At 40.1% G+C, this 27,163-nt stretch overlaps 2 protein-coding genes across 14 annotated transcripts in view; both read left to right on the forward strand.

Annotated features, from left to right (window-relative positions):
• Window positions 1-17,544, forward strand: part of ACAP2 (ArfGAP with coiled-coil, ankyrin repeat and PH domains 2) — a 137,028-nt gene extending 119,484 nt beyond the window's left edge. For 5 of the 13 annotated variants that reach the window (XM_032406867.1, XM_032406874.1, XM_032406870.1 and 2 more), the window contains 3 exons: window positions 626-736; window positions 3,653-3,714; window positions 9,319-17,529. In XM_032406867.1, coding sequence (XP_032262758.1) covers window positions 626-736; window positions 3,653-3,714; window positions 9,319-9,419 — 274 coding nt within the window. In that variant the 3' untranslated portion in view covers window positions 9,420-17,529. Of the gene's footprint in view, window positions 1-625; window positions 737-3,652; window positions 9,127-9,318 lie in introns of all 13 variants that reach the window. The other 8 variants (XR_004299806.1, XR_004299807.1, XM_032406873.1 and 5 more) reach the window with 6 other exon arrangements.
• An 850-nt stretch (window positions 17,545-18,394) lies between these two features.
• The window catches only part of XXYLT1 (xyloside xylosyltransferase 1), a 159,751-nt gene continuing 150,982 nt past the window's right edge, over window positions 18,395-27,163 (forward strand). The window contains exon 1 of the mRNA XM_032406880.1: window positions 18,395-18,989. Coding sequence (XP_032262771.1) covers window positions 18,489-18,989 — 501 coding nt within the window. The 5' untranslated portion in view covers window positions 18,395-18,488. The remainder of the gene's footprint in view (window positions 18,990-27,163) is intronic.

Consider the following 27,163-nt stretch of genomic DNA (forward strand, 5'->3'; position numbering starts at 1 on the left):
TTTATCATAGCTTACTTTTGTCTGTGAGCAAAGAGACTGAGTTCAATAACTTCATCATAAAAACTTCTGTATACTTAAAAATGTTCATATTTAATTTATTTTTGTATTCTTAAACAACCACTCTTCTCATTTTACTTCATAGACTCCATTTATTCATCCTATCATATTTTTTCATTTTTGTCAGTTTCTTCCAGTTATGAATATTTGTGGAGTCCAGAGGGAGGATTACCTTCCACTCTTTGCTGTTGAATTATCGTTGATATGTTAACATTGCCTTGGCTTCCTTCTTTTGCAGATAATGACCTTGAGTGATTTCTGTTTTAAGTTTATGGATGTATATGTACATCTTTTTCTGATGTTATTTGAGGGTAGGGACTATAATTATACATTCCATCTTGCTACATAGCACCAAGTTAAATGTAAAAACATCTGGAGATTTGTAAAATGCTGATCATGGTAAATTTTTATTATTAGAGCCAGTGTTCAATAAATAGCTGTAGAATGAGTCAAGAATTTCCTAGTGAAAATGTTATTTCTTTAGGTAGTGCTTTTTATTTTTTTAAGGTGAATACTATTTTTTTTTTTCTCATTGGCAATGTCTCAAAAATGCTGTTTTCTGAAACAGGCAGGTATGTTTATTTCTAAAACGAGGTGCCAATCAACACGCCACTGATGAAGAAGGGAAGGACCCTTTGACCATCGCTGTGGAAGCAGCCAATGCTGATATAGTGACCTTGTGAGTGTTTTCCTTTTACCTGATTATTTCTCAATGTATTATTATACAGGGTTTTAGCATAGTTTCATGCATAGGTGTGAACTATAAACTTGATTGTTTACTGTGTGCCATGAACCTCTCTAGACACATTAAACATAGTAAGCGCTTTACACACATGACCTTTCTTGGTTCTCACAACAACCCTATGAGGAAGAGATTATTGTTATTAGCCTCATTTTATAAGGAAGCCGTGCCACAGATAATTTGAGAAACTGGTGACTTGTGGAATGGGGATTTGAAACTAAGAATTTTGGCTCTAAAATCCATGTTCTTTTTTTTTTTTTTTAAAGATTTTATTTATTTATTCATGAGAGACAGAGAGAGAGAGAGAGAGAGGCAGAGGGAGAAGCAGGCTCCCAAGGATCTTGGGAGCCTGATGTGGGACTCGATCCCAGGACCCTGGGATCATGACCTGAGCCGAAGGCAGACGCTTAACCATCTGAGCCACCCAGGCGCCCCTAAAACGCATGTTCTTAGCCACTTCTTTTATACTGCCTGACCAGTAAGGACACAAAACCAATGGCTTCTCTAAAATGGATCTTTAATTCTCACTACAGTGCTAGGGCAGGGGTTGGAGTGGTACAGTAACAGGCTGTTACTCTACTCAAGAATCTACATTTTTTCTACCTCAAGAGTTAGAGGATTATAAGTAGGGGGGACAGCTGCATTGATATCAGTCACTTTTGCAGTTGCATTGCCTTTGGGCAGTGATACTTAGGATCTGTTTGTGCTTATTTTTTAAAGGAATTATTCACATGAATATTCTATTTTAAGATAAAATACTTGTTTTTTAATGTTTGAATATGACCGAATATGATCTGTTAAAGAGTTTTGAGATCTTAATTTGATTTTCATCTTAGATCAAAGTTGTTTGTTTACACTGGAACCTAGAAATGTGCTTGGCACCTACACTTTATTGTTATGTAGGAAATATGTTGTATGAAGTCACTTACTCATTCTATTCTGGGTTGAATGAAGGCCAGAATTGTCGATCGCCTGCGATATGGACATGAGTAGAGGTAGTTTCCTTCACACTACTGAATCTCAGTCACTTACAAAGAGAAACTCTCCCGGCTGCCTTAAACACCTGAGCTGCTGCTGGGAATTCTTGACTTGTCGTATATCCCTCCTCCCTGGCCCCTGCCGAATTAAGACACACAGTAAAACAGTAAAACATGCTTTCTCTGTACTCAATGTCCTTTCCTCACTGGAGAGGTTAGTGTAATTTTGGGGGCTATTGTAGGAAAATTTAGAACTTTTAAATCATAATAGATTCACCATTGGATAAAGATAAGTTATTAAAGAAAAGATAGGGATAGTATAGAGGTAGAAACTCTTATAATAATGGCCCCTTTGGGGACCCCTGGGTGGCTCAGTCGGTTGAGTGTCTGACTCTTGGTTTTGGCTCAGGTCATGATCTCAGGGTCATGAGATCAAGCCCCACGTTGGGCTCCAAGCACAGTGGGAAGTCTGATAAAGTTTCTCCCTCTGCCTCCCCTCCCCACGCTTGCTCTCTTTCTCTAATAAATAAATAAATCTTTAAAAAAAATAATGGCCCCTTTTTCTCAAAAATATCTTTTCCCAAATTATCTAAATTTTCTCATTTTACTTTGTGTGAGGACTTCAGTTTCACTTAATAATTTTTGAAAATAAGTGTCCTCTCTGAAAAGTCCAAATATCAAAGAGGATTTAAGGCACTATTAACTCATGCAGTGGTTGTGAAGAGATGGAAGGGAATGGAATGGTGGTCTTCCTCTTTTTTTTTTTTTAAAGATTTTATTTATTTGAGAGAGAGAGAATGAGAAAGAGAGAGAGAGAGAGCACATGAGAGGGGGGAGGTTCAGAGGGAGAAGCAGACTCCCCGCTGAGCAGGGAGCCCAATGCGGGACTCAATCCTGGGACTTCAGGATCACGACCCGAGCCCAACCGACTGAGCCACCCACACACCCTGGAATGGTGATGTTCTGAAGAGAGGGAAAGCTCATGTCACATGCTGCAGATGTCAGAGAGTGCATGTCAGTAGAGGGTGATAGAGCTTTCATTGGGCAGTGAGTTTTTGGTGGCCTGAAGCACAGGCGAATAGTACAAATAGTACAAGGTGGGAGAGATGCACCAAAGGCAACATTTGCCTCTTTCAAAATGTTGCTTAAAGTTGCTTAAAGTTAGTAAGAAAATGGGAGGAAATTTTTGTCTTCTTAATCCAATGCTATATGTCTGCCTGCTGCCAGGATGAATAACCCAAAAAAGAATGTATAATTAAATGGTAACCTTGGGAAAATCTTGGTAACCTATGGTCATTTAATACATCAAAATGTAATTCCACTATTTAGACATAACACATACTATTTACATATCTGGAACAACCTCACCTTGGGGTGAACCAGAATGAATTTATACGATACAATATGACATCCTGTACTGTAGAAGCAACACTTTCAACAGTTGGCGGTTAAAGTGTGGCAGGTTGCTGTAGAAGCCAGTCTGGAGGCAAGTAAGCTACTGGACGTGCTGCAAGGGTCCTGCTTAAACAGCTGAAATGTACTTGTTAGAAATTCTTTATTGTCAGGGCACTTGGCTGGCTCAGTCGGTAGAGCATGTGACTCTTGGTCTTGGGGTTGTGAGCTCAAGTCCATTGTTGGGCTTAGAGATTTACTTAAAAATAAAATCTTTAAAGAGAAAAAAATAAATCTTTTATTGCCTTCTCTCATGAGAATTGTATAAAGAAACTAAAACTAAAATTCCATCTATTTTATTGGTAAATACTGGGAAAAGGAAAAGATTATATCAGTGTATGTTTTTACCTGCTTATATAATTCACTAATTTATGAATATTTATATTACATAACTTTATCTAATAATCCTTTCCTTTAATTTTAGGTTACGTTTAGCAAGAATGAATGAAGAGATGCGGGAATCAGAAGGACTTTATGGACAGCCAGGTCAATATTCTACTAATAACCATACTGAAATGCAGTATAAGAAATGCATTCAGGAATTTATTAGTTTACAATTGGAAGATTCATAGTTCTTTAGAGAACTGACTTAATACTCTAGAGATTTTATAATGTGTAAATTGTGAGTTGTTATGTATTGTACCTACTGAATTCTTGGGAGTGGCTAACTCCTGAGCCTTCAAAACTCCGTAACTATTCCTACTACAGTACACATTTACTTGCTGTGTTCAGCTTTGGCTGCTGACTTCTTGATCTGCTGTACAGATGTCTTCCGTCTACATTCCAGTGATGCGAATGGAATGATAACCCATCTTTATTCTACAGCAGCAAAACAGTCATTTTCATTTTGGAATTCTCTTTAGCTGTCAAGTGAATATAACAGAGTTGTTTTCTTTTTGTTATTCAGGGAATTTCTATAAATTGTGTTCAGGGAAAAAAAAAATCACCATGTGTTTCGCATATAAAAAGTCAGTATGGAAAATACCTAGAAAAAGTTTATTGAATGGAGAGTTTTGTACTCTGATCTAAAAATAAGTTGTAGGTTTAAAAATAAAATTTACTAGTAGTTTAAGAAGTCCATAATGGGAGTAGAGTTAGTTTAAAAGGTATAGAGAAAAGGTCTCACTTTATCTTGTAGCTTTGCCCCCAGCAATCATACGATATTTGTTGGATAAATGTAAGTATTTAGAACAGTATTTCATGAACCTGATGACAGAGTAGATTTGTTAGAGAAACCTCAACTCAGGATCAGTTCACGTCTCATTTTGAGTAATTTTCACCTTTGAGTCAAGATGTCAGGAAAAGGAAGAAATGTTGCTAATCAGATTCCTTTCTTTGATGAACACATCCTAATTCGACATTCTTCACAAAAAAAAGTAATAATTGGATCTCCAGTTTCATGAATTTGAGTATATGAATTACTAATTTGTTTTACATTCGTATATGTATTAGTAAAAAATTTCAGGAATTCATGACCAAAATAATTGAGAATATTAGTTTCAAGTATATTTGATTTTTTAAAATGAATATTAATGTGTTATTTTTAAAGTGGCTTGGTAATATCATCTATTCTTCCTGTTTAAGTATGTTTTGAAATTTCGGTATTTTATGCTAGCTTCAGCCATTAACTTTTATTTTAACTGGATTAATATATAATTAGTATAAATATGGGGCCATTCTTGTCTCAGAGGACTGTATCTACTACTTATTGTTGGTCTAGTTTAATAGGGAACAAATAAGAACTTTGAGAATAGAGGCACTTCAGCTAGATATTTCTAATCTAGGGTGTCCCACTTTAATCCTATGGATCAAACAATACTACTGACTCATGGTATACCAAGATGTAAGAGTGCTGATTAAGGGTGAAGTGTCAGCGTTAATTCTGAATTTCACCCATTTGTTTTAAACTTGAATGTTAGATTTTAAATAAGTTATAATTTTGTAACAGATATACTTAAGTGAGAGTATTACTAGGCCATTTTTGAGGCCTTTGTGTTTAAGCACTTTAAAAATAAAATTATTCAAAGGATATAACCTGATATTTGTGAGGTAAGAGTGAACTTCAAGATTTTAAGTTAAATAATTCTTATCCCGAAATTTTGAACTTAAATGTTTGGTCAGCTGGTCTTTCCTTAAGCTATTTGCTAATGAAGTTACACCGAACTGATTAGTCATAAGGTCAGTGGTCACTTTCCTTTGGAGTTGGGAAGCTTGAAAGGACAGGGCCTCCATGTTCTTGTGACTTCTAGTTCCACTCAAATTGCTTGGACTTCTGCTGCCACCGTTGAGGAGTGTTCAAATGTCTCTTTCACTGTTGTTTTATATATAAGTTTATGAGCATACACCTTCCTTTCCTTAGTAGAAAAATGAATTTTTCCAATGTATTTGACTGAAAATTTGAACAAAAAAAGCCTAACTTAAAAAAAAAAACAAATATTTTTTCTATCACTCTCAAATTTTAGTTTAGAGGTTAAAAATAGATCAGAATTCTGGAAATGGTGTATCAGCAGAATAAAATGAGAGGATAATCTTGATAATAGTTAGATTTTTAATGCATTTAGGGGGTCTCCTATGTAAAGCAGAACAATTTTATATACTTATCCAGGTGACCTGGTGAAATGGCACAGCAGTTGCTCTCTGGCTACTTTTCCTTCATGAGTCTTTGTAGAGCAGAAATGTTCACTCAGGCAGTAGGTCTTTCTTTCCCTCCACTTGTCACTGTTCTTTTTCTCTCATTAATTGTGGTTGATTGTTTTATCTAGATTTTTTTTTTTTTTTGTGGCCTAGCAATACCTCAGAATTGTGGGTAATTTTAAAATGCAGGTGTTTTCAACCTTTTGATAATGAAGGGCCCTATCATTTAAAAGTCTCAGATATAATCTTTGGGAATCATGGACTTTCTTCTGAGAAACCCCACTTCTGAAACTTCTATCTACAACCCTAAGGACTGAAACTCCCTGTTTTTTTTGCAAGGCGCTATAAGAGCATGCATTTCCTGAAGGGAAGATGTATCCCTCTTTATCAGGTCCTACAACTCTTAAGAGGACTGGGTGAGTGAGTGAAGTATCACACCCTGCTCTCAATTGCTGGAAACCACTTTGGTGGTTCCCACAGTCTCTGGCTCTATGACTCCTCTTGATTGTTGGCAGAGTTTCTCAGCCAGTTGAAAATTATCCCTTTAGTGAACCACTACTGGTTATGGGAATATGTTGCTGGCAAAGGTTGATCACTGATCAGTTTTCAAAAGAAAGCTGTAATCAACCCAGAAAGGGTGTGATCATATACTTGATCACCTCGGGGTGGGGTCTCACGTGCTGCCATCTCTTTGAGGGGAGTGCATTTCAAGAGCAAAATCAACAAAATCTTGGATCATCATCATTGCTTTTGCAATGGATATTCTGAATACCAAAAATCAAAAACTATTTTAAACTATCAGTGGACATACAGCAGTTCATATTTTAAAAATTCAGAACTGTCTGGGCACATAGAATAGTTAACTATTGGAAGAGAAATAGAATGTGATTAAGTAATTTAAAGTATATAACTTAGCATTACAAATACTGGGTGATTAGTTGCTTACCATTTGTAATAAACCGTTAAATGTACTTCTATGACCTTCCAGGGCAGCATATTCTGGGTTATTGTTTATGTATTCTAGTGTAGACCAGTGATATTTGCCTTGGGAAAAATTCTAAATGATTAAAATTATACTTAAATTTTAAAGAATCACATTGAAGTTCAATTTATGTTAACTATATTAAGTATCTTAGTCACTATTGTTATTGTAATGTTTGCTTTTTGATAATACATTTTGAGCCCTAAGAAAGGTATTTTATTGATAGTCCATTAATTAATGTTTGTTAGAAACTGAACGTTAACAGGAAGTTTGTGTGTGTGAAGGTGAGGCTTCCTTTTGTATTGTATTAACTCTTAAAATGTATTCGTGAAACCAATGATTGTGTAGCACCAACACTTTCCTTCAAGGAAGCATTTAATTCAGTGAGTAAAAGATCTTATAACTTGTTTTGCATGGTACAATGGTTCTACTAAAATGTACTTGTGTAATAGGTACTAGATGATTTAAGAACAAAAGCTGGAAAACCACAAAAAGAAAAAAACCCCTACAGTTTGTTATACAGAATATGCATTGCTAATAGTAGAAGCCATATATTGCCATTGTACTGTTGTAATACTTAAGAATGCTCATCTGGTGCTATCTATAAACTATTTGGCATTAGCGTCTGCTAGATTCTTCTTCCTATTTCTCCTTGAATGTATAATGTGTGCCTTTTAAGTTACTTCTGGTGTTGAATGGTAAAATCAGTGTGTTATTTTTGTATTATAATCTGCACTTTACACTTCCTTGGAAAGTAAAATTCCAGACTCTCAAGTTTAAATAGTATTTTAAAAATATTTCTAATGTTTACAATAAATATTTTAAATATTTTAATTCAACATCTAAGAATAAGAATTTTTAAATATTTTGTATGGTTTGTTAATTGATATTTAATGTTGGTCTCTTTTCAGTTTATTTTATATCATCTAGAATGGCTAAAAATGGGAATAGATTTGTAGTTTGTCTTTTAATGCGAGAGTTTAACTTTTAAGAAATCATGGGTGTAGTTGGATTGTCCTAACAGTTGTTCCAGTATATCAAATTTTCTTTTTATTGTTTTAATAACATAATATAAGTTAGATGCTACTCTTAGCCAACTTATTAAGATTTTCTTCTTACTGTATTTTTTCTTTTTAAAGTAGACTGATTGATTCAGGTCATGAGAAAATTTCCAGGACTAAATGTTTTACATAGACTAAATACTAAAAGTGACTAAATATTAAAAGTATTAAAAAATTTTTATTGAGAATCTTGGGTTATGCTGTTAGACCTTTTTACTAGATCTTTATCCCCTTCCCCCAACTTTTTTCTGATTCTCTAGCTTTTGGTATGACACCTACTGCCTCAAAGATCTCGCTTATTAAAAGCTGACAAAACTTACTGCACTATTAACAGCTGTAGCAATGAGTTTGTAATAAGATGGATGCAAGATGTCTTATGGGAAATAATTATAAAACCATGTGGCAGCAGTAATCATTTAAAACAGTATTTGATGGTTTAAATTTTGAGAACAGAACGATGCTAAGCTTCTGTGTAAAGCTAATGTTTAACAGGAAGTAGTCGTGATGAAAGATTCATCTTGAAAATAAGATTTTACTTTATGCAAATCCTTCCTCTGAGGAATTAATCTTTATGTATGCATCTATTTAGTTTCTCCTAGCAAGAAAAACAGTATTCAGTCTGCTGTAGTATCAGTATCTGTAATCTGCTTCTCTACACGCGTATTTGTGTGTATATACATATGTGTATCACTCTACTGTAACGGACATCTTTGGTATCTGTTCCCCTTTTGTAATAACACTCTTGCTCATATGACCTACGGTAAACAAAAAACTTCTGACTAAGTGTGAAACTGACTTTAGTTTAGTCATTTTCTAGGCTTTATTATTTTATAAGCTTAGTAAGCAGTGGATTAGGTGCATTAATTTTAGTTAAGCATTAAAGTTTGAATAAAGAATTTCTTTTTCACATGCTATTTAAAATGCCTTTTAACTAAAAGATGATATTAAAATAGGCTTTTTTTCTCACCTGGTTATCAGTTTGTCTTATTAATAACTTACATCCATCAGAAGCATTAGTATTTATTATTGGTCTTTTCTTTTGGCCTTGATCAAGGGAAATATTTATTTAAAGAATGCCTTGTTTACTATACCTCATTTAGAATGACTTTTATTTCTGTGTAAATAAATGTATTTCTTTACATTGCTTTAAAACACTTGCATCTTTGCTCTTTTCTAACTCTGAGCTTTCCTCTGTGGCTGCATCTGAGGTGCTTTTTTCAGGTATAGCTTTTTTTTCTTTCACTGTATGCTTTTCCAGCATTTATATATGTTAGTCTTTTTTCTTCCAAAAATGCTCATCTGAGCAAAATTTGAATATGATTAATTATAGTTACTAGCCATAAAAATGAATGTTGTTTATTTATACTTTCATTGTATACATTTTAAAAGCGTCTTTGTTTTACTTTCATGCAGGTGATGAAACCTACCAGGATATTTTTCGTGATTTTTCCCAAATGGCATCCAATAATCCAGAGAAACTAAATCGTTTCCAGCAAGATTCACAGAAATTCTGAGTTTTTTTTAAGAAGGGGAAAATATTAAATTGAATGATCCCCTAATGTGTACATCTGAAATCTCACAAATTTTTACTGCTTTAATTCTACTTAATTTTAGTAGGTATTGAGTGGTTTGGAAAAAAGGTACCCGTTCATTGATATTTTTATAAATTAAAACATAGAGCTCTAGTAGTTGGGAGAGGAACCTATTTTAGGACCTCTTTTATAAAAAAAAAAAAAAAAAGTCTGTTTAAAGGGCTATTTTTAATAGATAAAGTTAAATCTAGACTTAGGTCATCTCTAGGTTATAAGATGCTAAGAGTTTAGACAAAATCTCTGTTTTTGCCAATGGGTGGTAGCATTGATTTTTTTTTTTCTGTGCATCATGCCCAGGATCATTCAGTCAAGCATGTCTGCATCAGAGTGAGAGCCAGATGTTCTGCCTGCCTGGAGAATATGTCTTTTCTTTAGCTTCCCTAATGATTTTTGGTGGTTCAAAAATATTTTTGTTGTTGTTTTGTTTTGTTTTGTTTTCTAGTATCCTAACTATCATATACACAATATGTAATTTCATTATCAAGCTAGAGAATATGTTTCCTCCATTTGCTCATAAATGTAGTGATACTCCTTAGATGTCTGGTTATTGGCATGTATGTTAACACACGTGTAATGGCTGGACAAGTAGACGTAACTCAGTCTTTCAGATTTATTCCATTTTATGAAGCAAAAAGAAGCCCTTAACGATTTTTTTTTAAATAACCAAAAGAATCCTTACTTATAGAAGTTGTAGTCCTTCCTTCATTGTTGGGTTGGTTTCCTAAAACCTTGACAAATTTATTGATGTAATAAAACTATGTTTCAAAGGTTACTTGAATGTTGAAAAATTATGCTTTTATCAGATTGTAAAACTTTTAAAGGATAAGTTGATTTATAAAATAATGTAGAGCATTTTTATATTTGAAATTTCTCCTTTTCAAGATAATTTTGCTATTGCATTGAGTGAAAGAAAAATTTCTGTAAAAGAAAAACCTCATGTTTTTCTTAGTTTATACTAAATTACGTAATGATAGATTGCTTTTAATTTTTTCAACATCTATGCTGTGTACTTTGTACACAGTGTACAGTATTTTTAATTATACTATCTATATATCTTTAGTAGTTGGTTACATGAAACACTGACCCTTGAATTCCAAAACATGGATCTACTAATTTACACGTAAATGCTATAAATTTGTCTGATTCCATCTTTGATGGACATATCTTGTCAGGAGTACAAAATAAGTAATTTGCCTTATGGTTTCTAATATTGTCAGTAATTAAGTTTAATCTTTTACAAGTTATGTCGAAGTGATATTATTGATACTCAGTTTCTAAATAAGAGTTTCTAAAATTTGCATTACCAAATAAGTAGAAAAATTATATTTAATTTGGTAGATAATAAAATTTTCTAACATCCCTCCCTCCAGTAACTAGAGTTTTATAAGCTGATTGCATGTCAAATCAGGATTTGTCTAAACAGGAATTAGACTGAAGTAAATTCATGTCACAGAAAAGTTTCCATATTTGGCCAAATTGTGTGCATATAATGCTTATTTAGTAATAATCAGTGTATGTTAGATAAGGATAAAATATATTTAATAGTTATTTCTAAGAAAATATTAACTTCCAAAGCCTGTATTTTAATTGCAACAGTAACAGGAACATTAAATCTCTGTTTCTCACCTCAGAGTCACAGATCATCTGGCTTTGCACAAGTCTAGTCTGTAACATTTTTATTAGAGTGTACTTTGAAGTTGTCCAAGAAGTTCAAGGATAAGGAAATATGTTAAAAATGAACAGAAAGAAAAAGAGAAGCTCACTTTTCCTTTGTAGTGCCTATTTCTGTTAATCATAGGCTTCACTTCTAATGCTCCTAACCTTTATCTGAGGAATGAGGAAGCCTGAACAGTTTTGCTTTGGGATCCAGCCATTGGTGCTTCAGATCATCTCTGGGGTCTCTGGTTGTGAAGGCAATTCCTTATGACACTCTTACCTCCTGTGGCTTGAGTCATGAGTTTTATTAATGTGGTAGTAATTAGTGTCTACTTAAATTTAATGGTTAGAGATGTATTTGAAGATTATCATGGTTCTGAATACCTTCAGAGAAACTAAATCTTTAACAGTATAGGAAGCCTGGCAATACAAAAATACATTCCTGTGGCTTGATTTCTTGAGTATGCCGTGACCCAATTTGGATGAAATTTGGCAGAAATGATGCAGTAAATATAGCAAGGCGTTAAAGTAAATTAATAGTTACAAGTAGTTACAAAGTAGATTGGCTCTTACCAAGGTGAATTTAGCTGTGTCAACTAATAGCTTTTATATAGTATGTAACAAATCTGAGTTTTATTATGCTGTGAATTATTCTCAATGCATTATGAGAAATTATAGTGTCAACAATGTTAATCATACTTTCGGGCTTCGTAAGTCAATGTGATCGCCCTTTGTTTTCTTTCCCTAACTGATCTGCTTATATTAGTTTCTGATTCGTTATCAGTATTCTATTAGCTTATTGTCACTAGCACAGTAACTTAAAAGCTAGATTAACATCAAAATAAGAATAGCAGTACTATGAAGAGCTCATAAAATGCAGTCTTACACTAGAACTAGACTAAAGATAATTGAGTAGTTATTTGCAGTGTTTCCTTGTAACACTTTTATGTTTAAGATTTCTAAGGTTTTTAAAAATTACCTTTGGTACAATCCTTAGAAATTCAGAAATTTCCAGGGATTCAGTACATTACAGTGTTTACCTAATTTTTACTGGTCTTCACTGTATATTTTAATGAGCTTTGATGTTTACTTTCTGAAACATATAATTTAATTTGGAATATATACTATAATTTTGAAAAAAAATTACACCTTCACAGTCTGGACAACTTAAGTTTGTGATGTGTTGGGCAGTATTTTAAAAAATACAACTTTACACATTGTAAAGTATGGTGACAATAAACCAAATTGTATTTAAGACTAAATTTACTACTCATTTTGAATAAGAACACATTCCCATAGCACTCTTACATTGTCATATTAACTTTTCTGTTTGATAGCACTTTTGATCATGGACAGGAGCAGGAAAAATGATGTATTTTTATAGAATTATTATGTCCAAAATGACTTCCACCTTCATGATATAGTGGAAAGAGCACTGACTTAGTAGTCACTGCCCTTTTTGGATTCAGAGCTCCTCACAAATAAAATGAGTGGGTAAAACATTGTGAAACTATAACAACATCCTTTTGTGTACAGTTCTGCTCACAGTGTACTTTGACATTACTTTATCTCACCTGATTCTGACAGTACGACTTCTGCGATATTAATCTAAGAATGCCAGCATTTCTTTTCTTTGATCCTGGGCTGCTCCTCTTGGTTTATAGAGGGGAGTCATTGATGTGCTGGTTGGTAGGGTAGCTGACACCAGAACCCCTGTCTGACTGACTACTAGTCAGAGGCACTTTACTTGTATCATGAAATGTTTTGAAATCATTGTAAAGTAGCAAAATCTGATAATGACTGCCAGCTTTCCTTGTGTTTTCATAATGAAGACCCCAAATATTTTGGAGAACCTGGATATAAAATTACCTTGAAGGAATAGATTAGGATTTAAAGACATTAAATTGTAGGAAATATTACATTTTTGTAGTAACAAATATTAATGAGAGCGAAACATGGTAAGGTGATTTTAATTTACCATATACTTATCAAATTCTTGGTGCTTCCAAATGAAAGGTAACTAAAAGGGCCTTGGATTCAGTTTGGCTGAATCCTGACATCTATAAACATAGTTTTGTAGACATCCTTTCCCAATTACATAAACTTATCCACTTAAAATGAAATAATAAGGGGAGGGAAATAAGATTTGATTAAATAATATTTTCTCTGCATTGGTCTTTTCCCTATCTTATGTTTTAAGATTTTCTTATTTTTCCTCAACAACCCCCTGCCTTGGGTGTTAATTTTAAACAGGGAAAGCTTGCTACATTATAAAGATTGCTGGCACCATTTATTTTACACAAAGGCTAAAGGTTAACTTTTCGAAATGATGAGCTACTTTTCTATATGTGTTTACTTGTGCTTTGTGGTATTTCTGAATCATTCCAGTCATAAAGACTTATTACATGTAATATTTCTTGCTACCTGTGAAAAGGCATATTTTAAAGAATGTATAACCAACACTCCATTTACTTTTTATTAGTATGTAGAGGATTTGTATCTAATTCATGAATGTAGTTTTACTGTAGTTTGTCATTGTAAATGGAGCAAAGTACATTATCTTTATAGTTATTCTAAAATGTACATTATGTAAGAATTGTAAATATTATACTTGATTAAATACTTTGTATGCTGAAAAATTATGATAAGTCAATAAAAATCTCACCTCTGGCATAGTTCTCTTATGCTCAGACTTGCACTTTATTGTGAACTACAACTGCAGACATGTCTGTTAAGAACTGTCATGTTTAAGATCTTCTGTTCCTTTCCAGCTCTGTCACATTGATCCAGTTGATTCTCTTTGCTGATTGCTTCAATCAGGAAATCCATTTTCATCTTTTAAGTATTTTCTTCCTGATCACAGAGCTGTATGCATTTATTAGCTAAAAATGACAAAGGCTTTTTTTTTTTTCTTTTGTTGCGGGAATGGGGGCTAGCCCTAATTATTTTCCATAATGATTGACATCTGTTGAAGTTCCCCATCTAGGCAACACGTTCACACTCAATCCTTTTAGTAAATAAACAAAAACATGTTTCTATATGAATTGAGATCTAAGGAATGGAGGGTTGAAAGAACAGATCTGGAAGTGAATCACCAGCTTTTTTTTTTGCCTTTTAAGTTAATTAAAAGCAGACACATAAAACTTTTCTATGTGACTTGCTTTATTCCACTTCATTTCATTTTCAGAATAGTTCTGTGAAGAAGAGAACTCACACCAAGTCAGTAAATTTTTTAAATGAAAATGAACAACCTACTTTTTCCTATTGCAAAACGATGCTTTTTCATTGTAGGAAAATGTTTTAACAACAAGTAAAAAAGATAATTATCCATAATTCCATCATCTGCCTGTGCTCCCAATATGGTCTCTACTAGCCACATGTAGCTATTGAAATTAATTAAAATTAGACAAAATTAAAAGTTGAATTCTTCTGTCACACTGCTACATTTTAAGAGCGCAGCCACATGTGCCTAGGGACTACTGTTTTGAACAGGACAGATTGTAGAACATGTCCATTATTGTAGGAAATTTTGTCGAATAGTATTGAGGGGGAAACTTTCTCGGTATATATCTTTCTAGAACTTTGGGTGTGTGTATTTTGGTTGATATACAATGGGATCATACTGTTTTGTTATCTGCTTCTTTCACTTAATAAATAGGGAACAGATTTCTAAGTCCTTCAGTGTACATCACTTTGGGGAGGATTTTAAAAAGTCTTTATTATGGAAAATTTCAAACATAAACAAAATAGAATAATTTCAATAGCTGGTAGCTCATGGCTAACATTGTTTTATCAATACTCCCACCCATTTTTTTCTCTTCCCCAGATTTTATTTTGAATCAAATCTCAGACACTTTACTAACAAATCATTCAGTATGTATCTCTAAAAGAAAAAAGCCAATCACAATATCTCATTTCCTTAAACTATAAAACTATATATTCAGTATTCAGATTGTCCCGATTATATCAGATGTGCTTTTTAAAAATAGATTCTTCAAATTAGAATTCATAGAAGTTCCATTCATTGCAGTTGGCTAATAGGTCTCTCGAGTCTCTATTTTAAATGTTTCCACTTGCAGTTTGTGAATACATCACTTTTAATGACAGCATCATTATTTTTGTTTAACCACTTTATTGGTGAACTTTTGATTCTAAATTCTTGCTATCATAAAACTAGCTCTGCTTTATCCTTATGGCTAAACATTTGCATACATTCTTAATTATTTCCTCAGGATGAATTCCTAGAAGTAAAAATGCTGATTCACAATGGGTGGATATATTTTTGAGTCTCATTTCAATGAGTCAGGTATTGGGGATATTATGGTAAAAAAGAAAAAAGATGTACTTCCTATTTTTCGTGAGATCTTGCCTTCTTGCAATGGAGAAAGATGGGACTGAATAGTTTATAGGTGGCCCTCATGGGATTGTTGGAGGATAGTGCCTCACCTGGACACTGGATGGGTTGGTGTTCAGAGACCACTCATCAGGGCAGTGACATCTAAGTCAAGGTTTGACGCAGAAGGAGAGTTTGGCTGTGTGAAGATCTAAGGCAGTGCTTTAGAAACTTTGGTCTGTAAAAGATTCACTATTGAGGCTTAGGCTCATTGAAGATGAACCTGATTCTCTGTTTTTACCAAGCTCCCCAGGTGTTTCCAATGCCAACAAAATCTGAGAACCACTGCCTTGGGGAGAAACATTCATCAGGATAGGAGAGAATGGAGAGTTCTCTTAGGGGCCAGAAAGATTTTAGTATTGCCAGAGTGCCCTCCAGAAAAGTACCCTCCCTCCATCTGCTGTAGAGGAAAGTGTCTCTCTCTATCCTTGACAATATTGGGTACTAGTCAATATGATAAAAATCTGATAATCTATCCAACATTACAGATGGAAAAGCCAATTACCTCTAATCTCTGGTCAGAAGTCTGAGAAATTGACCAAAGTTAGAACTGAAAGAGTTACTGTGCTTACCAAAGTTCTTTGTCTATTTAGCCATGTTATTATTATACACCCAGCTATCTCTATTTTGAGCTGAGGAAAACCTGTCACCATCTGACATACTACATACCTTTTCTTGTCTATTTCCCCGGCTAGAATATAAGCTGTATGAGGGCAGAGATTTGTTTTTTTTTTTTTTTTTTTTCCACTGCTGTAATCCTCAGGCGCTACTGTGCTTGATATGCAGTAGTCACTATGTTATCTATTGAATAAATGACTAGCCACCTTCATTCAACTCCTATTTCAGTTTCCAGCCAGCGGTATATTTCAGGAAGCTGCAACATTAATTTATCTTTATGGTCAAAGAATTGGGAATGAAGAAAACATGGAGAGAGTCTCGAGTATTTTCCTTTCTATGTAAAATTTAAATTATCTTGTTAATTCATTTTTTATCCATAAATTCCAGGAGTAGTGATCTTGTAAAGGTCTGAAAAATAAAATAATGGAATAAATTCTAGAATAAGTGGCAGAAGGAAAAACCACATTATTGATGGTGAAGATGAAGGGCACAATTCCAGAATTATTTTTCTCTTATTAGTGAACAACAATCAGAATGTAATAATATAGCTGTAGCACACTGCTGTGGGGATTCTGTGGAGCATATAATAAAGTCTTAATGGAGATTTGTAGTTTGATATTTGTAATTACCCTAGAAAAGCTATGGTCGCTATAATTTGGTACTTGTTGGATATTTAGCCTTGTAGAGTTTGGTGTTTCTAGCATAGTTTATATTGTTTGCTAAGTGTTAGGCACAGTTCTAACTGCTTTTTATGTATTGTCTTATAATCCTATGAGGCTTAGGTACTAGTATTAGCCCTGTTTTCCAAATGGGTGTAATTGCAGCTCAGTTTAAGGAACCTGTCTGAAGTCTAATAATTTGTAGTGCTAGATTAACTTGGAGAGCTTGCTCTTGTAACCAGTGTCTGCTGAAGGTTGTGGTTAAATACACACAACTCAGGGCTCAAAATACTGCTTTCAGTGTGAATCTTGGCTAAAAGCTTGGGCATTGGAAGCAGGAAGACTTGGGTTGAGATCTCGCTCTATTACTAGCCAACTAGATTTGGGCAATATACTACTCTAAATCTGTTTCCTCAATTGTAAAGTGCAGATAATAACTCTACTTAGGGTTGTAAGGATTAAGTGAATTAAAGTAAGAGCCTATCACTCGAGTGAGTTAATTGAGCTATTGGGTTATCCTCACCCCCCACCCCAAGGTAATTAGTATGTGTTGATCTTGTTGCTCAGCCCACTTCAGAGGACCAATGTTTTTTCAGAAAAGCGTTAGTCCAATTGAAAAGAGTTAAAAATGAGATGAATTGTGGTTCTGGGTACCAGTCACTTTGACCAATAAGGGCATGGCACAATAAACTGCTGAGTGATAATTCGTATGTGCATTTGCCCGTGCATTTTCACCTCCGTGTCCTTCAAGCATGCAGATCATTTGTACATGTTTAAAAGCTATAGTATTATCATCAGTCCTTAGACTGAAGTTAATGAGTTTTTATGTAGTTGTCAAGTGTCCAGCTGTCTAAGGTCAAAACTGCAACTGTGTGACCTTGGGCAAGTTACCTCAGTGTGCCTCAGTTAAAATTGAAAAACGACTTGGTACATCTTAAGGCTCTTTTAAAGTGTCAGTCTGTTAAAAAAAGAAACAAGAGTCTCCGGCCCTTACTCCCCTGGGGCTCTGGAAACTATCCCAAAGTCGTGGGCAGTGGGGTCCCCCTGCTGGCCACATCCTTTACATGGCGGCCTCAAGTGCCCGTGCGCTGGGCCGGCCATTTCCACCTTAGGTGGCATTCCTCATTTACCGTGAATGAGGAAGGAGCTTGTTAGTTTAAATTCCCTAGCCTCAGCTAGTCTCCCAGGTGTGAAGGGAGTCGGCGGGGAGAGGACTTCAAGCCTCCAAACATTTGGGGGAGAAAGGTATAGAGATAAAACTTTTCCCGTTTTGTGCGTCCAGTTCAGTGTTTTTGCTAACCGAAGATCCTGCGTTGGGGCGCCTCTATACCTTTCAAGGCTCAGCTTCGATTTCTAGCGTCTGGGGCTGGGCATTTAGGAAGGCCAGTTTTAACAGACCTTACAGCCCCGCTGGCTTTCTCGAAGTCTGAGTCCTCACCCGCCGCTAGCTCCTTCCCGTCTCGAATCCCTCTAAATCTAGGACCCAGCGGCTGCCGGGCAGCCCTGGCCCCGCCTCTCCGCGCATCAGCGCCCGCGGATTGGCTCCGGGCAGCGCGGCCCCGCCCCCGCCATGGCCGCTGCCCGCCGCCTGGGCTACTAAGTGGCTGCCGGGGTGCTGGTCTCCGCTGCAGCTCCCCGGCTGCGCTGTCTGCGGGTCCGTGGTGCATGGGTCGGCGAGGCGGGTCCTCATGCGCTCGGGCCATGGCGCGCCTGGGCGCTGTGCGCTCCCACTACTGCGCGCTGCTGCTGGCCGCGGCGCTGGCCGTCTGTGCTTTCTACTACCTCGGCTCGGGCCGGGAGACCTTCTCCAGCGCCACCAAGAGGCTGAAGGAGGCCCGCGCCGGGGTCCCCGCCGTGCCCTCGCCGCCCGTGCCGGAGGTGGCGCGGAGCTCCGTGGCGCCGGCCCCGGGCGCCAAGGCCAAGAGCCTAGAGGGCGGCGGGCCCGGGCCGGTGGACTATCACCTGCTGATGATGTTCACCAAGGCGGAACACAACGCCGCGCTGCAGGCCAAGGCCCGCGTCGCGCTCAGCTCCCTGCTGCGCCTCGCTAAGTTCGAGGCGCACGAGGTGCTTAACCTGCACTTCGTGAGCGAGGAGGCCAGCCGCGAGGTGGCCAAGGCCCTGCTGCGAGAGCTTTTGCCGCCAGCCGCCGGCTTCAAGTGCAAGGTGAGCGGGGCTGCGGCTCGGGGCTCCCGGCGGATGGCCCACCCCATACGTTTGTCGCTCCCCGCCCCCCCTCCAACATTGCCCCAGCTTTGCCCGAAACCTGCGTTCGCCCTATGCTGGAGGCAGCGTCCGGGGGGCGTGTCCAGGAGTGCTGGACACTGGACACCGCTGAGTGCAGGAGTGCTGCCGGGTGTCAACTGACTACCCTGACCCGTTTGCCTACCCCTCTCCCCCGAGAATTGGCTCGCCCCCTCTCTGCTGGCCTTCGCAGTCCGTGCTTTTTATTCTCCCCAGTCTTTGACTTTTGAGGTTGGAACAGATCGTTTGAGGGCAGTAGTCGTTCTATGCAGGGTCTGCTGGACAGGGTCTTAGTGAGGTCGCGTGAATCGAAGTTGCAGTGACATCTCTCATATTTCAGTCAGAACTGGCTAAGCCCAAACCCATACAGTGTGAACCACCTCATCCCCTTTCTGCGACTTCTTCCCCACTCTCAAGGGTCATGAACCCATTTAGGGAAGCCACCGGTTCCTCCAACGGAGGAAGGGAAAGCTCTAAGAGGTACAGATAAGATCTGGGGAGAGCACAGCAGAGCTAGACACCTTGTCCCAGGCTGGACCAACCTGCCTCCGTGGCAGCTCAAATCCCATCTCTCTCCATCATCTCCCATGATCTCCTGGCTCTGCTTGTCAGAGGTTAGTTTCCTGGCTTAGTGTTAATTGCTTCAGTCAAGTTGCTAGCCTCATTTTGACCTAATAGTTGAACAGAGGGGATCCAAGGTTTGATTTTTTGATAGGATTAGTAGGTGATCTTAAAGGATGGAGACTGATGGTGGGGGAAGGGGTAGTGAGATAAGAGTAATGTCCCATGTGTTTGCGCCCAGTGACAAGGGGAGCTGCTGCCAAGATCCTGCAGGGTTCAGGGGTCTGTGACAGCTCAAGTCCCAACTTCGAGGAGGTCTGTCTGTGTTGTGGGCCTGGCCCTCCTGTCCAGCCTTGCTTCTCGTCCTCCTATGTGCACCTTAGATCTTGATTGTGCTGAATGTGCCTTTACACAAGATGTACTCTCTGCCTAGGATGTCCTTCCTTCCCTCCTGGGCCCTTGGCCACTCTTTACTTAGTTTTCACCTTCCCTGGAATGTCCCTAGACTTGGGGACAGTCCATGCCCAGCCTTCCACTGCTTTCCATTCCCGCTTCTCCCCATAGCACATAAGATCTGTCTCCTGCCCAGAACAAGTAAGCCTGTCCGGAGCACCCACCATAGTCAGGGAAGGGCCCCGGGGCCTGGACTTCATGCTATAGGAGGCCAAGAATCCAAGTCCTTGACCCACTGTCTGACCTGGGGTTTTTCAGCCTGGGGCCCATCCCAGTTTACCTAACTGGAATCTCAAGGTGAGACCTGGCAGCCTGTCCTGGGTGATCCCTAGGACTCTAATGCTTGAGAAACTCTGTACTGGTCCAAGGGAGAAAACCAAGGGCCCTTGATCAAAGGGCCATTCTGGGCAGAGCTGGGATTTGACTGGGTCTCTACCCTGAAGACCAGCATTGTCATTTTCTCACTTCATGGAGTCAGAGATAGCAACTCGGGCCAGATCTCTACCCATCCCTTTCTCTCAAGCTCCAGCCACAACTTCTTGTGCACTCGGGGCTTTCTAGCTGCTGTCAGGATACTCTTTCTCTCTCCATCTCCAGGTCTCGGCCATCTGCAGATTCCATCCCCTCTTTGGAGCCTTCCAGGGAAACCCCATCTGAAAGGCACGTCTTCCTCTCCCTCCTCCTCCCTGGTGTCCCCTGGTGCTAGGAACATATCGAGTCTTATCTCCCGTGCCCGTGCATGATGCCCGGCACAGAGTCAGCACCAGCAATCTTGGCCTCAGGGCCAGGTCCCCATCGCGGTGTCTGTGTTTCATGCTCCCTCCCTCTGCCGTGCTCGGTTCGGACAGCCAGAGGTCACCAAGGCCTGGAAGCAGCTGTGGACAACCTGAGGGAATTGACAGCACCTGTGCTGAGGCGTGGCCAATGAGGGTCTGGGGGCTTTGTAGCTGGAAGGCTGCGGTCGGAGAAGAGTTTATCAGTTTCGGCATAAAATCGTTCCTGTTAGTTTCGAGGTCAGATTTTGAGTCTGTTCTCTGTTTTTGATAAAAGGTGCTCTTTTTTTCTTTAAATATATGGTACTCAAAGGTTGGCTTCATTTTATTGGTCATTTGATTCTCCCTCAGCTTTGGAATATTCCTGAAAGGAATGCTTTTTCTGGCATCACTTCACACATGCTTCTCCCTCTGCCTCCAGTGGCTCCTTACCCCGACCCCCATCCTTAGCTCTGCTCTCAGGTCTCAGTGTCAATGTTGTTTCCTTGGCAAACCTTTCCTGAGCGCCATTACACACTCCCATAGCACCAAGTGACATTTATCACTGTTGTAATTATATAATTATTGAATGAAATATTTGTCTACCTTTCAAGACAAGGAAGACAAAGGGCATGGACCCTGACTTCTCTTAAATGTTGTATCCCCAGCACTGAACATCATGCCTTCCATATGGGAGTGCATTTTATACGAACAATTAATCTTTCGGTATTAATTAGGAAGAAGGAAACTGTAGAAATTCTCACCCTGGTTGCATCAGGGCTGGAAGGGACCTTCAAGAGCATATAGCACAATGGGTGAAGAGACTTGCCCAAGGCCACTTGGGGAGTTACTGACCTGGCTAGGACTAGACCCATGTCCTAGGTCAGTGTTTTTCCCTTTCTACCCTGTTTCTTCTTTGTTTTTCTTACGAGATTTTATTTAAATTCAAGTTAGTTAACATATAGTGTAGTATTGGTTTCAGGAGTAGAATTTAGGGATTCATTACTTACATGACACCCAGTGTTGCCCATTCTCCAATTACCCCATGCCCCACCCACCTCGCCTCCAGCAACCCTCAGTTTGTTCTCTATAGTTGAGTCTCCCATGATTTGCCTCCCCCTCCATTTTTATCTTATTTTACTGTTCTTTCCCTTATCCTATGTTCATCTGTTTTGTTTCTTAAATTCCACATATGAGTGAAATCATCATATACCATGTTTCTTCTTTAAGGAGCACTTCTGTCTTATAAGGTCAGGTAATAAGGACAGTTGACTCCCAGGAGAAGAGTTGCCTTGAAGTGTGTGAGGACAGCTTGGGGGCGAGGAAGGCACACACCCAGAGGTCTCTTCTAAGGCCATTTTCAAGTGAAACTGAAATACCTTTTAGCTGAACGGGTTGCAGAAGTAGATCACAGAACATTATTAGTGACCTCAGATTATATTTTGACTAATTAAATATTAGCTAAAAAACCATTCACTTCACCAGAAAAATCTTGTTTTCATTATTATTGAAAATCTTTTGAAATCTACTGGTTTGTCTCCTAACAGTACAGAAGTCTATTATTTCTTCACGTATATAAGCGTCCAAATAATAAGCATCCAGACCTGCTGTGTTCCAGGCATCAGGTTAGGGGCTGCTAGCCTGTATAAATAGGCCCAGGGTCTCACTGCATCAGAATCCCGCGGGTACACTTATTAAATGTTCAGAGTCCTGGGCCCCGCCCCCGCCTTGGGACCTGGGAATCTGAATTTGTATGGAGCTGCAGAGGCAGGTGGGGGGGTTCACTGCCCTGAGGGGACACAGGAGCGCGGGGGGCTCTTCTGCCGACCTTCCAGACCCAGTTCAGCCATCCTGTCTGTGCAGCCTTGGCTGGGAGCATGGTGCCTGGCACGCAGTGGGCAGTCAGGAAGCATTTGGCTGCACTGCTCTTTGTCCTCCAGGCGCTCCTGGTTCTGCTGGCCTGGGAAAGGCTGCTACGTCCATCTTGCAGAAATACTGCTTTTACGGGTGCCTGGGTGGCTCTGTCGGTTAAGCAACTGCCTTCAGCTCAGGTCATGATCCCGGGGTCCTGGGATCGAGCCCCGCATCGGGCTCCCCGCTCGGCGGGAGGCCTGCTTCTCCCTCTCCCACTCCCCCTGCTTGTGTTCCTGCTCTATCTCTCTCTCTCTCTGTCAAATAAATAAATAAAAATCTTTAAAAAAAAAAAAAAAAGAAATACTGCTTTTACGATACCACTTCCACTCAGGACCTCCTGACTCCGGCTCACTTGTCATCCCAAGCTGTCCCTTCTCATGGGGTTTTGCTTGCTCTGCTTCTGAGCCATCTGTTGCCTCATTCTGTTTGTCAAGAGGAATCCTACACTTCTAAAACGTACGTCGAGACTTATCTTTTTCACCAGCCTTCCTTGCTCTATCAGGTTTGATAGAATATGCCATGGAAACCCCAAATTGTGGTGGCTTATGCAAGATTGAGCTTTATTTCTCATCCAAATGGAAGTCCAGAGGTAGGCATTCCTGGTGCCATGGGGGCTTCCCGAAGTCATGAGGGTGCTAGGCTCCTTGCAGCTGCCCGTGTCACTCTCCCTAGGGAGTGACCCTTGTCCTTGTGGGCCAGGCTGGCTGGTACAGCTTTAGCCATCATGTCTGTGTTGTAGCAGGATGGGGGAAGAATAAAAAAAAAGAGTCCTCTGCTAAAAATAGGAGTTCTGTTAATCAGAAAGGAGAGGAGAGCAGGTTTTGGGGTAGACGACCAGCCATCCCTGCCCCACCCCTTAGGAACCCACCCTGGGCCTGACCAAGCACCTGCTGTATGTGGGGCCCTGGATTCACAGCTACAGGGGACACAGACGTGGGTCCGGCACAGCCCCTGCCATCCAGAGACCCACACTGCTGAGCGTCACGCTCATGTTCATCCTGTCTTGCTGCAAAAATGCGGTGCGTGGGTTGGGCATGAGATGGCCTGAGGGAGTGAGACAGCTCTGAGTTTCAAATGCGGTTGGCCAGTTACTAGCTGGGCAACCGTGGGTCCTCCACCTTGTCGCTCAGGGCCTCCGAAGCCTCGTCTGTAAATGAGGATCAGACACGCCCCACCTCCCGCATAGCAGCAAGGATTTGACACCACCGTTCTGTGGCATGCTCAGCCCAGTGCTGCCGAGTCACTCATGGATCCGGGCTCACAGCATGGCCCCACCGTGCTGACTTCTGGGGAAATCAACACAGCGAGCAGGCCCTGGAGCACCTGGCATCGCTCACCTGACATGACCTGTGGTTCCCTCCTCTCTCCTATTTGGGGTGGCCAGCCCCCCCTGCAGAGGCCTGGCGGGGCTCCCCCACCCCAGGGGTGCCCAGTACTGCTTCTTCGTGGTGTTTCTCATGCTCTCGTTGTGTGATCACTCAGATGGTAGCCACTCCGAAAGGCCTTCCCTGAACCCCTTTTCTAAAGCAGCCCCCACCTGGGCCCTCATCCTCTCTCCCATCAGCTTATTTGTAGCACATATTCATTTGTTCGTTCCTTCATTCGTTCAACAGATGAGCGCTTACTCTGTGCCTGTGAATAGGGGGAATGGAACCAAGTTTCTGCTCTCGTGGAGCTTACAGTCTAGGGTTGTGGGGCATGAGGGAGACTTTAAACAGATAAACAAGTACAGGTAGAGCAAGTCAGATTGTGAGAAGTTTAGAGCAGGCAAAGCAGGGTAAGGACATAAGAAGTGTATGTGTCCAGGGAGGGGCAGTTGGCGGGTCGAGGTGGTCAGGGAAGGCCCCACTGATGAGGTGACATTTGAGCAGGGACGGAGGGAAGTGAGAGTATGGAGTTTTGGACATCTAGAAGAGAGAGAGCTCTAGCTAGAGCTGTGTGTGGGAAGGCTGCAGGTGGGAGTGTGCTCTGCATGTTTGAGAAAATAACCATCCTTTTATTTATTTGCAGTCTTCCTCTCCCTACTAGAACATAATCTCCATGAGGGCAGGACATCACTTCCCTTCTTCATCTGCTGAGGTCGGCAGGAACCCCATAAATGCCATTCCTATTTCTGGCCTAAGTTGGAAATGATAGAGAGACTGGGGACAGGCAGCCTGCTAACCTGAAACACAAGAATCAGACAGACTTCTGGAGGGACAGACAGCCCTGGACAGCCACTGGCCTCCCTGCAGGGGTGGGCAGGCTCTCCACAGGTAATTCCAGAAGGGGGGAGGGGAGAGGGGAGGAGGGGAGAAAGAAGGGGAAGGGAGAGGAGAGGATGAAGGGCGAAGTAGAAGTAGAGGAGGGGGCCAGGGCAGGCATGCCTTCCAGACTCACGCATCAGCTCAGTTTCTCCTCCTACCTTAAGGGAGGTGTTAGTGTGTGTGGTGGGGAGCAAGAGGCCAGGAGTGCCGGTCTAGTGGCGAGCCCCCTGTGTAGAAGGCACGGAACAGTGGAAACAGAGGTGCTCCCTCTTTCCCCCACCACCATCCTATTCTTAGCACAGTTTCTGGCACATTCGAGGCTCTCCATCAATATTCACAGTTGACTGACTGATGGCTGTTTTAGCTAAACCCAGGAAATCCTATCGGAGTTCTCAGTGATCTGCCCCTCTTCTGTCGAACCCCATCTTCCTCAGAGCATGAGGCTGGGTTGCTCAGTCCCCAGATGACAGGTTAGGAAGGAGAAGGAAGCTGCGTGCTTTCCACACGTAAGGCAGTTGTTGGATTCCAGGGGGAACGTGTGCTGAGGACTGAGGTGGAAGCTCTGGGCACACCGGGACATTGCCAGAGCTTCGGCAGGAGCAACACTGAGTGGCTTTGAAAAGATGAGAACCTCAGCTCATAGTTGGGGCTTGGCAGAAGCGTAAAGACCGCCGCGCAGGCTGTCGCACGATGACGCTCATGGCAAGCGGGCGACACTGAAAGGCAGCTTCTCCCAGCCCATCAGAGCAGCAGGTACCTTGCATATGAACGAGACTCAAATAGGTTATGACAGTCTGGGGAAGAGGGGGTCTGAGAAATGCCTCCTGCAATGAGAGGCTCTCGGGAAGATAGGCTGACATTTCTTACTACAGAATTTAGAGAACAGTGCTGCGTTACCAAACCCATTCGCCCGTGGAGCTCTTTTAAATTATAGTATGTTCATGAAACAACTGTAGTAGTTTGTGTGCTGATGTGTGTGTCTCAGGAAAAACTTCAGTCATTGATCTGTAGGGAATAACTTTATATGGTTATTACTGTATCCCATACGATACACTCTGGATAATTCCATAGATAATACCACAGATAATGTGTTATAATTATAGGGCAAAGCCCATAACATAGGTCGGGGACCATCCTAGAGCTGACTCACACTGATATATGGGTGGTTGGTAAATGCTGTGAGGGCCTCAGGGTGCAGATGTAATGTTCAAGCTGGACATCAGGAATTCCTCACAATTTTCTGTTTTCTGTTTTCTGTTCCCATTGATCATTTTTCAAAAGACAGATAATCACATTTTTCTTTTTTGCAATTAAAAAAACTGAACTAGAATTTACATGCCATAAAATGCACCCCTTTAAAATAAACAGTTCAGTGGTTTTTAATATTCACAAGATTGTTCAGCCATGACCACTAATTCCAAAATATTTTCATCACCCCCAAAAGAAATCTCATACACGTTAGCAGTCACTCCCCATTCCCCTCTTTCCCCAGCCCTGGCAACCACAAACTGCTTTCTATCTCCATAAATTTGCCTGTTCTGAACATTTCATAAAAATGGACTCATTCAGTATGTGACCTTTTGTATTTGGCTTCCTTTGCTTTCATCCTTTTTAATGGTTGCATGATATTCCATTGTATGGACCTGCCACATTTATCCATTCATTATTTGATGGACATTTGGGTGGTTTACACTTGTTGGCTATTGTGAATAATTCTGCTGTGAACATTCGTTTATGAGTTTCTGTGTGGATATATGTGTTCACATCTCTTGGGTATATACCCAGGCATGGAATGGCTAGGCCATATGTGAACCTTGGAGGAAATGCTAGACTGTTTTCCAAAGCGGCTGCACCATTGTGCATTCCCACCAGCAGCGTATGAGGGTTCCAGAGTCTCCACATCCCCACCAGCACTTGCTGTTGTCTTTTTGATCATAGCCGTTCTCGTGGGTGTGAAGTAGCATCTCATTGTGGTTTTGATTTGTATTTCCCCAATGACTAATGGCAAGATGATTACATATTGATAAGGAAAACTGTACACATGTATTTGATATTTTTCTTATGTGTTTACCAAAATGCATTTTACAAGAAAACCCAGGTACCTTGACACTCCCCGCCCCACCCAGAAAGATGTTATATAGCATCTCTGGAAACGCTTGTATTCTGAAGA

This window comes from Phoca vitulina, unplaced genomic scaffold (assembly GCF_004348235.1).
Source record: "Phoca vitulina isolate PV1807 unplaced genomic scaffold, GSC_HSeal_1.0 scaffold8, whole genome shotgun sequence".
NCBI classification, from domain to species: domain Eukaryota; kingdom Metazoa; phylum Chordata; class Mammalia; order Carnivora; family Phocidae; genus Phoca; species Phoca vitulina.